Source organism: Triturus cristatus, chromosome 8 (assembly GCF_964204655.1).
Source record: "Triturus cristatus chromosome 8, aTriCri1.1, whole genome shotgun sequence".
In the NCBI taxonomy this organism is placed as follows: domain Eukaryota; kingdom Metazoa; phylum Chordata; class Amphibia; order Caudata; family Salamandridae; genus Triturus; species Triturus cristatus.
In genome coordinates this window covers 161,153,589-161,166,887 of record NC_140591.1, presented here as the reverse complement: position 1 = coordinate 161,166,887, position 13,299 = coordinate 161,153,589, and the positions used below count along the sequence as shown (strand labels likewise).

The window sequence follows — 13,299 nt, the reverse complement described above, 5'->3', positions numbered from 1 at the left end:
AGCACAGGTCTGATGCATGGGATTTCAGGCTAGATTTCACCATGTTCTTTTAAAGAATTCTACACAATTAATCAGCAGGGCCTTCACACAGTTGCCTGAGTCCTCCTGCTAATCAGTTATTCCAAGGAAAACACAATAAAGCATTATAAGTCTGCTGACCCCAAAGCTATCTAGCTTTTCGACGTACTCAGAGAAGCAGACCTTTGCAGTATTTGTAAAGAACTATGTCAGACTGTCCTGGAAAGGTGTGCAAGGGTTTAGCTTTAGATGGTATGTGGGTGTGCTTTATACCCTAATTAAGACCTTCTTGGATTGCTAGTTGGGTTCAACAGCAATCAGAAGCAAGCACTCACAGCACAAATGTGTATCCTTCTGAACTATTAATGTGTCTAGAGCGCCCCTCTCACACATCATGGCAGGGCAAACAAAGAGGGTACTTACCGTGCATGGAGAGCGAATGTCTTGGTATCCACCTGATGCACATAAGCCTTTAATATTTTATAATGTAGACTCTCGTAGTTTCTATATGGTGAGAATTTGTTTACGCCTGTATATTTTTTATCTATTATTTGGAGGGAGGCTAACAGACAAAATGCCAAAGTACCTTTTTCTCTCATGGGAAAAGGGGAGAGAAGAATAAAATTCATTGTTTCCCTGTCTGACAGCTCTTTTGTTTATTGTGAAGGGTGGGAAGGGGAAAAGGAGAGCAACACGAAAGTACACCACTTATAAATATATGTGAAAGTGATATTGGACTGCCTATTAATGTTAGAAGATCATCACATAAACGGTGGCCGCACCCCATCAAACCCACCGTAATAATGTACAGGTGTAATTTGTGGCTTTAATAGCTCTGCTTAAAATGTGCTTATTTACTTAGCAGTTAACCATCTATTTCATAGTCACACCCTCTTCTTTGCTTAGTGGCCCATATACTCAGACCCAAAGCATTATGGTCACTGTACTTGGTCATGTGGTAACCTATTTCCTCAAACTGATCCAGGAAAGGTGTGGGTCTGTTAAGACACTCACAACAAAAAAAACAGAAAAGCCATATGCCATTTGGTGTAGACTATCGGGGCTGACTTCACGCCAAATAGAAAGGCTTTTAACTGGTAATGCTGCCTGACCAAGGAAAATCTTAGTCATTGCATGTGGTTCTGATAGATGAGGGGTTGTGACATCCTTTAAGTGGGAGAAATCTCACTAGTTGACGCGGACCCTGTGCAGTCAGGGACTGCACACAGTCTGGGACTGTTCTCTGTCTAATATAAATGCTTCAAAATCCTCCTTTTTTCTGAGTCTACAAATAGGTAATTAGGTTGTCTGGCACTTTAATTGTAGAGCATTGAATGAAGCTTAGTAGCATGTTCACAGACAATGGGATGGAAAAATATAAACAATCCACAATTCCTGTTATGAGCAGTACCATAGGCGGTACCAGAACCAGCTGTCCCGTTAACTAGATTTTTGGTTACATTTTCAAAAAATCAAGCATTGACATTTTTTAATTCAAGACATCCTAGCAATTTTTAAGAACTGTGACAATCCAAATTTGTCAAAAACTCTACTTAATTTTAAGAATGGCATTACAATTCAATAAAAATAAAAGACCCAATATCGAAAAGCTATTTTTTGAGTAATAACATTTATGAACTCAATCTGTCTTTTGAAACTTAAACTGAGCAGTGTAAGGGCAAAACCTGTGGGACCACTGCCTGCTCTTAAAAAACATTTTCATCAGCATTCCCAAAGGAGAAAGGGTCCCTGGAGGACCCCTAACTCATTTGTGAATGGGTTACCACCTACTTGAAGTAGGTGGTAAAATGTGAATGCTTTGTGACCGCATTTCAGTCGCAAAACATTCAGACAGACTGCTGCAATTTGGTATTAGGAAGGGACGCCCTAAATATGTCCCTTCCTAATACCGAATCGGTATGTATTCGTAATTCCAAATTGCGATTCAGTAACATGTTACCGAATCGCAAATTGAAATTTATAAATACTAAAATGCGATTTACCAGTCGCAAATGCCCGATTCTGTGAATCGGACCATTTGCGACCAGTAAAATGCACGATACATGTGGCCCTAGATGTGTGGACGAAATTTCAGAGTTATTGTGGCCACTAGGAGTAAGAGTACATTCACATCTTTGGTAAAGTTTGGGTGCTGATTTAATTATGGGAATCTATGAAAGATCAAACCCTGGAGAAATATGTTGCTGTTTACAATGCTCAGCTATTTGGGTAACAATAGAAATCTCTTATTCAGCGACAAGATATCCTCCTTGAGTGAACGTACAGTTTACTAATACACGTTATATTGTATTATACTAAACTGCGTTATGTCATGCTACGTCAAGTACATAAATAAATATATAAATATACAACAGTGCCAATTACATGATTATTTTAGTCGTATAATTATGTAATGTAACCTATTGTTTTTTCTGCATTTATTATTGAGTAAAAAATGGTTGACATTGTACATGCGATAAAAGGGAAATTAATACATATATTTTGAGACCTTGGACAAAATTGTCTTAAAGAAGTTGTCTAATAACGACTAAACTAAATAGAAACAATATAAAAACCTATTTCCTCTTTTTGTTTCTACATGTGAAGTAAACCGTTTAAAAAAAAATTATAAATAAAAACATATAGATCAGTGGTTCCCAAACTCTTGACTCCTGAGGACCCCCACTGAATCACTACTGGAGTCCGGGGACCCCCAAGCAATTTTTACAATTTAAATGTCAAAAAATTAAAACAGGCCGGCTTTAGTGCTGGTGGCGCCCTGTGCGACAATGTTTGTTGGCGCCCCCCCAATGACCACCTCCACCAGGGAGTCTCTCACTAGCACCCTTTAACAGTGACGAAGTCTCCATAACCACACTCTCTCAGATGCATTGAATTAGTTATATAGCGCCACTCATACCAGTGCAGGGTGTTCGAGCACTTTGCATCACACACACATTACACAGAGACAATCAATCATACGTGTGTAAATCAGTGTATAGGAAATGTTACATAAGCCAAAAGACTAAAAGTGTAGGAGTCACATGTCATCCATACTGGTAGGCAGTATAGTTTAAGAGTACTTGGTGTGGAGAAGCCCAAACTCAGAGTCGAAAAATAAACTGCATAGTTGGGAGTTCTCTTTAATAATAAGAATCGATTTCTGCCAAATTAATCCTTTTTGCAACATTAATCAATTTTCTAATAATGTATTCTTTGCAGTGTGTATGCAGTTCTGGGATGAAAGTCAATAGCTCACTATTCTATATTAGGAATTTAAGTTATAAATTGCAAGTAACAAAAGGAGGTTTCTTTTGAAAGCAGTAACCTGCTGATCTGTACATACGTAATCACTTGGTACACGTTCTTTGCAGAAGGCATATTAACCCTCTGCACTAACTTCACATAAGTCAAAACCTCAACTATGCAAAATGCTGATCTGTCTCGGACGATAATTAATCACAGGAGTTATTGTGACATTTATGTGAGCCTGGTAATTGCCGGGGGAAAGAAACGCTGCAGCAGGTGCTTCAAAAGCGTAATAAACGTTCAAGCACGGCGCCCCCAGAAAGGTGGCACCGGTGGCACCGCCCTAAAGCCGGCCCTGGCGCTCCATGCTTCTTAAAGTTATAAATTGCAAGTAATAAAAGGAGGTTTCTTTTGAAAGCAGTAACCTGCTGATCTGTACATACGCACTCTGTAATCACTTGGCACACGTTCTTTGCAGCAGGCATATTAACCCTCTGCACTAACTTCACAGAAGTCAAAACCTCAACTACACAAAATGCTGATCTCTCTCCAGGAAGATAATTAATCACAGGAGCTATCTTGACATTTATGTGAGGCCTGGTAATTGCCGGCGGAAAGAAACGCTGCAGCAGGTGCTTCTAATCTAAAAAGCATAATAAACTTTCAAACACGGACCCAGGAAGCCAGCGGCCGGTGCGGTGGCACCGGTCGCACCGCCCTAAAGCCCACCGGCCGCTGGCTTCCTGGGTCCGTATTTGAAAGTTTTTTTATGCTTTTTAGATTAGAAGCACCTGCTGCAGCGTTTCTTTCCGCCGGCAATTACCAGGCCTCACATAAATGTCGCGCAACACCCATTGTACTCCCGTTGTGTGTGTCGGCCCTCAGCCCGGAATGAGACTTCACCCGAGCACTTCAGAGGTATTTAAAAGCCCATTTGCACGTTATTGATGCCTTACTGTTTCACCCCTTCTAAGAGCCCTGCGCAGCTGCTGGGCACTTAGAAGGGGTGAAACAGTAAGGCCACAATAACGTGCAAATGGGCTTTTAAATACCTCTGAAGTGCTCGGGTGAAGTCTCATTCCGGGCTGAGAGCCGACACACACAACGGGAGTACAATGGGTGTTGCGCGACTGGTACACCCGGCCTACACACGACGACCTAATTCCCCTGGCCTTGCCCAACAGGTGTAAATGTAACATTTTTAAAATTAATGATAAAGAAATAAACACTCACGTGCTCTAGTAGTGGTCCGAGGTGCCGGAATGCAGGTATTTAGCGAGGCGAAGCGGAGACAGGGCATTGGGCGGCAAAATGCTCCTGGGCTGGCTGCAGACGCGAGGGAAGACGCACTGCCGTGGGAGCGTGCGCGTCTATGAAAAAATAAGCCAATCACCCTTCAGCTTCCCCGGCCTAAGCTGAAATGGTGATTGGCCCGATTTTTTTTGGTCCCGCCGCCCCTGCGCTGTCATTCACAGTGCTTGTATGCTTAAATGCTTCGTAATATTTAAAAATAGCTGACTCGAAGGCACTCCAGTTCGCGGACCCCCTGGGAATGTGTCACGGACCCCTGGGGGTCCGCGGACCACAGTTTGGGAAACGCTGATATAGATTGCTTAAATTGAAATAGGAACATTCACAATGCACTTCAACAGTAATTACAATAGTCATACCACACACAAAGTGAATTCGTTTTGACTGACAAGTAAAACTAATTACCTGGCATGAATCAATTTGGCCAGCCAGGTACCCAGCACAAATCATGGAAGGTGTGATTGCGCCATTGTATACGCTTCCCTGATTGCACGTATAGGAGTCAATCAAGTTTACTGTGGCAGCTCGCAAACTGCTGGTTGCCTGACCTGGGGGAAAAGAGCACAATCGCCAATAAACTGGATGCTCAGAGACGTCAAAGACTGAAACAAACCAAAGCACTTTTCTAAGGGATATCACATAAAATAGGATAGGGAGTTAGAAGGAAAACCGAGTAATACTTGTTCCTTTTATTGATAGCAGACTATATGGTGCTTCCCATCATACCTTCCAAGGGCATATGCAGAGCACCTTCAATTCTAAAGTTCTGATGAAATTGGAAAGGTATATTAGAAGGATAAAGATTTAATTTAAGGCTTTTTTCCAACCAGTCACAGCATTTAACCATTTATTTGAAGTAGAGTGCGTGAAATATAACTTCAAAACAAGGAATACAATAGGAAATTGAATTATACAAATCCCATAACTATCCAGAAAGTTACTTGATCAATGTTTTATGTGCATACTTTTAAGACATTCAATAAATAAAGAATAGAGTAAAACTCGCGCAACAAACAGAAATAAAACAAACAGTATTATGACTATGGGCACCTATCTGCAGCTCTCAGATCCCCTTAAAAAATGAAATTACTCTACAATAAAGATGAACCATTCAGGAAAAGCAGACCTGCATCTTTTCATGAACTCTAAACCTGGATAATGGCTAAGAAGAGATTTTAAGGCAAGACATAGAGTAAACAAATGGTCAAGTGGCCACTAACGCATCTTCCATAGCTGCCAAGCAGTCCTGTGTCTGATATTTCCATAAGTCCTAGCTTTAGAGTCAAGGTCATTTTGCATGCTGGGATTTGAAGACACTATCTGCAAGTCCCATAATGCAACATGTTGTAAATTAAAGGTGAGTAAAGGCTAAAGGTGCCATATATATGATACTGGGGTATTTGCAACAGTAGTTTCCAAGGAAATAAATGGTATTGCAGAGAGAATAATGCTGATTAATACCTCAAAATAAAGTAATTGAACGGATTTACTAAGCATTTTTTCATTTACCGCTCTAAAACTAAAAAAACGAAGCATTTTTTAAGGAAGCTGCCAGCAACAGCTATAATGTTGAATTTTTTTCAGAACGTTTATCATTGGTTTGGGTTGAAATGTGCTGTAGCATTCTGCTCCTTCCGCATTTCATGTGCCGCAGCTTCATTTGTTCTTCTGCTCAAGTGGAGGAAGAGAGCTCACACCTTCCTACAGAGTTTGCAAGAGAAGATAGTAAACAGACACCCTATAACAGTCTCTGTGCTTAGGAAGAGATCCTAGATTGTTTTTTAGGTCGAGCCTAGCAGCTCATGCGCTGCAGCAAGACCTGCTGTAATCAGTGGCGTAACGAAACTTGAGGGGGCCCCCTGCAAAGAATATGGAGGGGGCCCCCCACGCTCACGGATTCAGTCAGGAGCTCTCAGGTCAGGGGCCAGCCGCCCATGCACCAGTGGCGGCTGGTGGATCCTAAAAGTGGTGTAACGAAAAGCTGAGAACCAAGTTGAAGGAGCAAGTGAGTACAGCAAGCACACCAAAGTGAAAGAGGTGTGTTCGGGGTTGGCCTTCCCAAGTGGGCCCTTTAACCACTCAAATTTCAGCTTTAAATAAATTCAGTCATTTGTCTCCAAAATATCAGCTTGTCAGTTTATGAAAGCAGACACGTTTTGCTATTAAATACCAGCTTTGCCTTCTTGAAAAATAATTAAAATTCCCTAAATAAAGAAGTTATCTTTTTTGTGAAAACGTTCAATTATTGTATGAACCACTAAAACACATGATAGATTCCGCCTTGAATATCTATGTGTCATAGTTGCATGTCATATGCGCCAATCTTATGCCAAGAATTACCGCCATTATGCCGAAGCAAGCATGAGGGCTGTGCACCACGCAATCAGACAGTAATTACCACTATTATGCCAGTGCCCGCATTTTAAGCAGTTTGGGCTCCATTATACCATGGGTGAGCACATTGGGCCGATATGTGCCACCATTATAGCAGGGCCAACATTATGTCAGGTTATTTTATTTATTAAGTACACAATCATGGAACATTGCTGGTGTTGAAATGGGGTAGCTCTGTAGAATCTCACTAGTGGCCGTGACAAGCTCCCCTCTTTACCTAGTGATTGTTTTTTCTACACAAAGGCAACTATGGAAAAGAGAGAACAAGATATTAACGGCTTCCTTGTTTGTCTCTTTAACAGTCCACCCACTCTCGTCACAGCCTTTCCCACAGTACACAAGGACACCCATCTGTCCCGTGTACCCTTCCACAGGTCAAATGCATATCAACCATCCTGGAATGGTTACTTATTTAGGAAAGTATGGGGAGAAATTTTAGAGACTAAAAATAGCTTGACCTTTATGGGTGATGCGGGGTCTGTAATTGGCTATGGGGAACTGGCGTACAGTTCTCTGCAGGACAGCTGCGGGTCACAACTTCAGAGCCCACTGTGTTTACTCCCTGCTCTGTCTTCATTCATGGTCTATGTCGTGCAACCTTATTTACACCCTGTAGTATTTCATTGTCTTATTCACCACTGTCCACCTACTGTATTTACACCCTGTAGTATTTCATTGTCTCTCATTCACCACTGTCCACCTACTGTATTTACACCCTGTAGTATTTCATTGTCTCTCATACACAACTGTCCACCCGCTGAATTTACACCCTGTAGTATTTCATTGTCTCTCATTCACCACTGTCCACCTACTGTATTTACGCCCTGTAGTATTTCATTGTCCTATTCACCACTGTCCACCTTCTGTATTTACACCCAGAATTTCATTGTCTCTTATTCACCGCTGTCCAGCTACTGTATTTACACCCTGTAGTATTTCATTGTCTCTCATTCACCACTGTCCACCTACTGTACTTACACCCTTTAGTATTTAATGGTCTCTCATTCACCACTGTCCACCTACTGTATTTACACCCTGTAGTATTTCATTGTCTTATTCACCACTGTCCACCTACTGTATTTACAGCCTGTAGTATTTCATTGTCTCTCATTCACCACTGTCCACCTACTGTATTTACACCCTGTAGTATTTCATTGTCTCTCATACACAACTGTCCACCCGCTGTATTTACACCCTGTAGTATTTCATTGTCTCTCATACACAACTGTCCACCCGCTGTATTTACACCCTGTAGTATTTCATTGTCTCTCATTCACCACTGTTCACCTACTGTATTTACACCCTGTAATTCATTGTCTCTCATACACCGCTGTCGCACCCACTGTATTTACACCCTGTATTTCATTGTCATTCATACACTGCTGTCCACCCACTGTATTTACACCCTTTAGTATTTAATTTGTTCTCATTCACCACTGTCCACCCACTGTATTTACACCCTGTATTTCATTGTCTCTCATACACCGCTGTCCACCCATTTTATTTACACCCTGTAATATTTCATTGTCTCTCATACACCACTGTCCACCCACTGTATTTACACCCTGTATTTCATTGTCTCTCATACACCGCTGTCCACCCACTGAATTTACACCCTGTATTTCATTGTCTCTTATTCACCACTGTCCACTTACAGTATTTACACCCTTTCGTATTTCAATGATTTCTTCATGTCTTTCTTCTCTCAGCATCCATTAGCCATCTTGGAACAATAAAGTCATAATAAACTACATCAAAAGAAACATACATTGGTACAGCCAATAGTCCTGCAACCAACGTCAGACCTATTAGCTTTGCCAATACTTATTAGATATGACATTTTACATGGATTCTCCCCTTCCACCCATAATGTCCTTCCCTTCTTATGTGTGTCCTACTCTCTCCCATATGACTGGCAATTGTTTGCTACACTCCAGTCCCATTTATTTACCTGAATATATCTCTATTAGTTTTAGCATTTCGTTGCTGTTCTGGGCTCGTTCTATGTTTCATTAGACTTTAAGTATCAATTTATAACCTGCTCTTTATTGGATTGTTCAATAAAAAAATATTACCAATGTGAATAGCAAGAAATAGAAATCATAGGAAAACAAACATACAATAAAAAGTGCACAGCATGGGCGGAAACTGAATACCTAAAATGTATTTAAAAAAAGAAAATGAAGGTTCTGTGCTGTGGAACCTGGGAATGACTTTCCCCAACTCTATAGTACTCCAGAGGCCCCTAAAATGTGAGTTTTTCAGTTAAGCTGGAGTCAGTTGCGTAGCACGAGCCTCACGCGCCCTCCTTTAAGGAGGTGAAAGTGCCCCCTGGCTGGGTACTGAAAGACAGCTGTAGTCAGTGTGCCCCTCCCATTCCTAGGCCCGATGCCACTGCACATGCGGCACCATTGGTACGTACGCCCATGGCCAGAGTCTAAAAGTACATAAAAGGGCTGATGATAAAGCGAGTCAATAATACTAGGCAGGTGCCGAGGGTGCCAGCACCAGACAGTGCCAAATTGACACCAAAAGCATCAAATATTACCAAATAATTCCAAGGAGGGAGCAAAAAACAGAAAAAATAGAATTTTGCTGAAGGCTCCAGATAGTTTTGCACTTGGTCTCAAATGTCGCTCAAAAATGTGCAACAACCACAGACATGTTCTCCCTTCCTTTGCAACTGGGAAGACCACTGACACAAATGGAATGTGGCATAACAGCCAGAGATGCTGGCTTTGTAACTGGGGGATCATGCTCGAGTCTCAGCGTTGGTTCAACATCCTGTGATTCTGGGCAAATCACTTAAAATCCCCGTGCTTAAAAATAAGTGTGGCCTTGTGTAATGTAACTGGTGCTCGTGTAAAGCGCTCCAATACCTTGGGGACGAGCTTGCGCTATATTGAACTATTAAAAAAAGTACTCTCTGTCATTTTGTACACGTACATCCATTTTCAAACATTCTTGAGCCATTGTTTTTTTTAATCTCTTCTGTGGAAATCTGGGAACGTTTCCATGTTCACTATCCGCATCGGGGACACTGCAGGCCACCGAGGAAACACTCCGTGCCATCCAGGGAGACTGCGAAGCCAATTGCATTTCCAGTGCTTGCTTACCTACCAATGCTCCCAGCAGAGTCCTGTTCCTGGAGCTGCAGTCCTTCTCCTGGCCCTGTCAGCTCTGTGCTGCCTCCTCCCTTCTCAGAGGCTGTGCCTTGTGGGGAATGCTCTCTCTGGGGCCCCCATCCCTTTTCCGGGCTGGCTCATTGCTCTGGCTGAAGAGAAACAATGTAACTTGTTACTTTGTTTCTCTTCAGTTCAGTCCTGCCCTGGGTCAGCGCGAGGAGCTCAGAGCCGGCTGCAGACTGCACCTGCTTTCTACAGCAAGCCTTTCTCTCCCAGCTCTTTACCGAAGAGCTGAGGGGGCCCCCTTCACCTGGGGGCCCCCCCGCACTGCGGGGGCTGCGGGGGTGTTTGTTACGCCCCTGGCTGTAATCAGTAAAACCACTCTATTCCCACCCCCTGCTTACCATTGGATCGCTCCAGTGTCGCTCTTCATTGCAGCCTCCTGTCTCATCCTGCAGCCGATATCTCACTTCCTTTCAAGGCTCAGGAGCACCAGTAAAGTACAATCTACTTACACATAACTTTATCTCCCTGTTTGTGAGAACTTCTTTTTTATTGATGCCTTCATCCCATTTGTTTTTCCCCACACTTTAATGTAGGTTTGTTTTGATGTCGTTATACATTTTTTTTTTGGGCCCACCTCGGGTTTCTCTTTTATTTATCGTCTTAATTAATGTTTTATCATCTTAATTAATGGCGGCCGCGCTTTTCCAGTTGTTTTGCCGTATGCTTTAATGTAGGTTCCCCTTTTTTTTTGTTGCAGATTTATATAGCGTGAACTGGACCCGAAGGTATTGGAGCGCTTTACATGAGCAACAGTTACGTTACACAAGGACACATTCACTATTTGGTAGAAGTGGGGAGATTGTGTGATTTGCCCAGAATCACAGGATGCTGAGCTGATGCCGAGGCTCTAACCCGGTTCCCCAGTTCCAAAGTCGGCAGCTCTAGCCATAAGGCTACATCCTCTCCCCTTGAGATAGTTTAAATTTTTTTTCCGCCCACCACGGGTTTCTCTTTTATTTACTGTCTTAATTAATGTTTTACCGTCTTAATTAATGGCGGTGTGCTTTCTTGTTTAAACGGGTGACCGGTCCCGCCAATCGTTAGGACTGCTATTTTTGTTGTTGTTGTTTTTTTTATTGAAATCCAGTGCCCATGCTGCTGCTGCCTACCTCCTGTTGCCCCATGGTGCCTGCGCTTGTCTTTTCATGCTTTCTCATCTGCAGGCACACTAATGCAAACAGGCAGGCACACTAATGCACACAGGCAGGCTCACTCGTAAGTAACACTTGCCACTCCTGCCTCACAGCGTCCCACCTTCCCCTTGCCCGGCTAAACTCATTAATTTCACATACTGCTTATTTTCTGCTGCATTTTGGTATACTTCTAAATATATTTAATCCGAGTGGAAAAACATTGAAATTTCAGGCCATTTGATTTTACTACCTGGGAGAGGATGCATAATTTAATCACATACAAGGACGATGACAGACAATGCTGCCAGAACATGTGATCGTGTTGACAGACTACAGCCACAACTGAAACCAAAATTAACATGCAATCACTGGCTTCCTCTCAGCCGACCATTCATTAGGATAACTATGTGACTTTTTTCACATCTCACTTGGGTATTGTATCATATTTACTAGTTTTCAACTTGCTGGGTTTGGCAGTGAGCAGTGTCTGATGAGCCGAAGTGCCATCTCGAGCACTCTCGTCCGTTTACTGAAAGCGGCCAAGCATGCTTGGTTACTGAAATGTTGTCTTATGTAATGCTGTTTTGGTATAGCACATCTATGACGGTTGCATTCTCACTTGGTGCTGTTAAATGGCGTGGTGTGTGGACTTGTGCATGTTTTCCATGGTGTAGGATCTGAAGACGTCCTGCAAACTCCTCCCTCCCAAACAACTTACCAGATGACATTGGCTGGGTTGCTAATTGTTGTGTTCGAGGAGGGTGTGTTCAGTCAATTAGGTTTGCAGCTTTGGTAAGCAAGCTCTTTGCTAGATTGTTTACTGCCCGATACCAGCACCTAAAAAACTTGTGTATAGCGTCTTGTTACCTACAGGAGGCGGGATAGGAAGGCTCAAGGTGGCCACACTTTTTTTAAATTTAAGGGTAACAGTTACCCTACTTTCTGTAAAAACATAATTGTCCTGGTATGGTTACGCTTACTTGCCCCTCCCCCATTGTGCACAGCATTATAGCTCCCTTACTTTTTAGGTCTCGCTGAGCCAAAGGCTCGAAGAGACATTTTGTATGTGGGCTTTTCAAAGTGCTGCTGGCTGGCCTAACGCTTGCGTTCACGCGATCGTGCACGCGCGCAGACGGCCGCCAGCAGCACTTTGAAAACTCGTGCGTCATCGCGATCTCGATCACTTTAGCTTTCAGAGCGATCACGATGACGCACGCGCACACACAACTCCCGCTTCTCCCCCCACCACATATTGCGTCTCCAGCCCAGTGCTAATAAAACGGTGTTTCTGTACTTCGATTAACGACAAAATTATTCTGTGTGGACGAAGGGAAACCATTTTGTACCGTACTACCGATGTGTGTTAAAATACCAAAATCGCTAGATATTATTTATGCTACAATGTGCCTATAAGCTGTTTTTATGTGCATAACACATCACATATTTTGGCTGGTTTACCGCGTGATTTTTTGTTTCCTTGCTGCATAATTTTCTGCATCTATGCATGCTAGCTATGCATGCTAGACAGCGCTTTGTCTTACCACGGTTTCGTTTAAACTACTATCGAACTCTCAAAAGATCTAATTGTTAATCACTCCAACAAATATCCCCTTTTCAATAAATAGCGAGAGATAATAACCGAAAAAATATTAGACCGGATACATAAATATACCAATGCAGCCTGTGGCCAGCTGGCGCCCTTTGCACAGTAATCCCGCGCCTGCCGCCCTGGCTCTGCTGCTCCGGGCCTCCTGTACCCCCTGGCAGCCTTGTTCTGTGCAGGGCCCCTGTTACTCGGTGCACTCAGTTGCCTTGAGAGGTCGCGTTATAGGGTGAACAGAAATCCTGCGCCCGCCGCCCTGACTCTGCTGCTCCGGGCCTCCTGTACCCCCTGGCAGCCTTGTTCTGTGCATGGCCCCTGTTACTCGGTGCACTCCGCTGCCTTGAGAGGTCGCGTTATAGGGTGAACAGATTTTCGAAACCAAAAACCGAGACATTCCATC

General features: G+C 43.0%; 1 protein-coding gene across 2 annotated transcripts in view; it reads right to left on the bottom strand.

The window, feature by feature from the left end:
- Positions 1–13,299, bottom strand: part of TMPRSS2 (transmembrane serine protease 2) — a 418,330-nt gene that overhangs the window by 20,010 nt on the left and 385,021 nt on the right. For both annotated transcript variants that reach the window (XM_085621226.1, XM_085621227.1), the window contains one exon: positions 4,984–5,126. In XM_085621226.1, the coding sequence (XP_085477352.1) occupies positions 4,984–5,126 (143 nt within the window). The remainder of the gene's footprint in view (positions 1–4,983; positions 5,127–13,299) is intronic.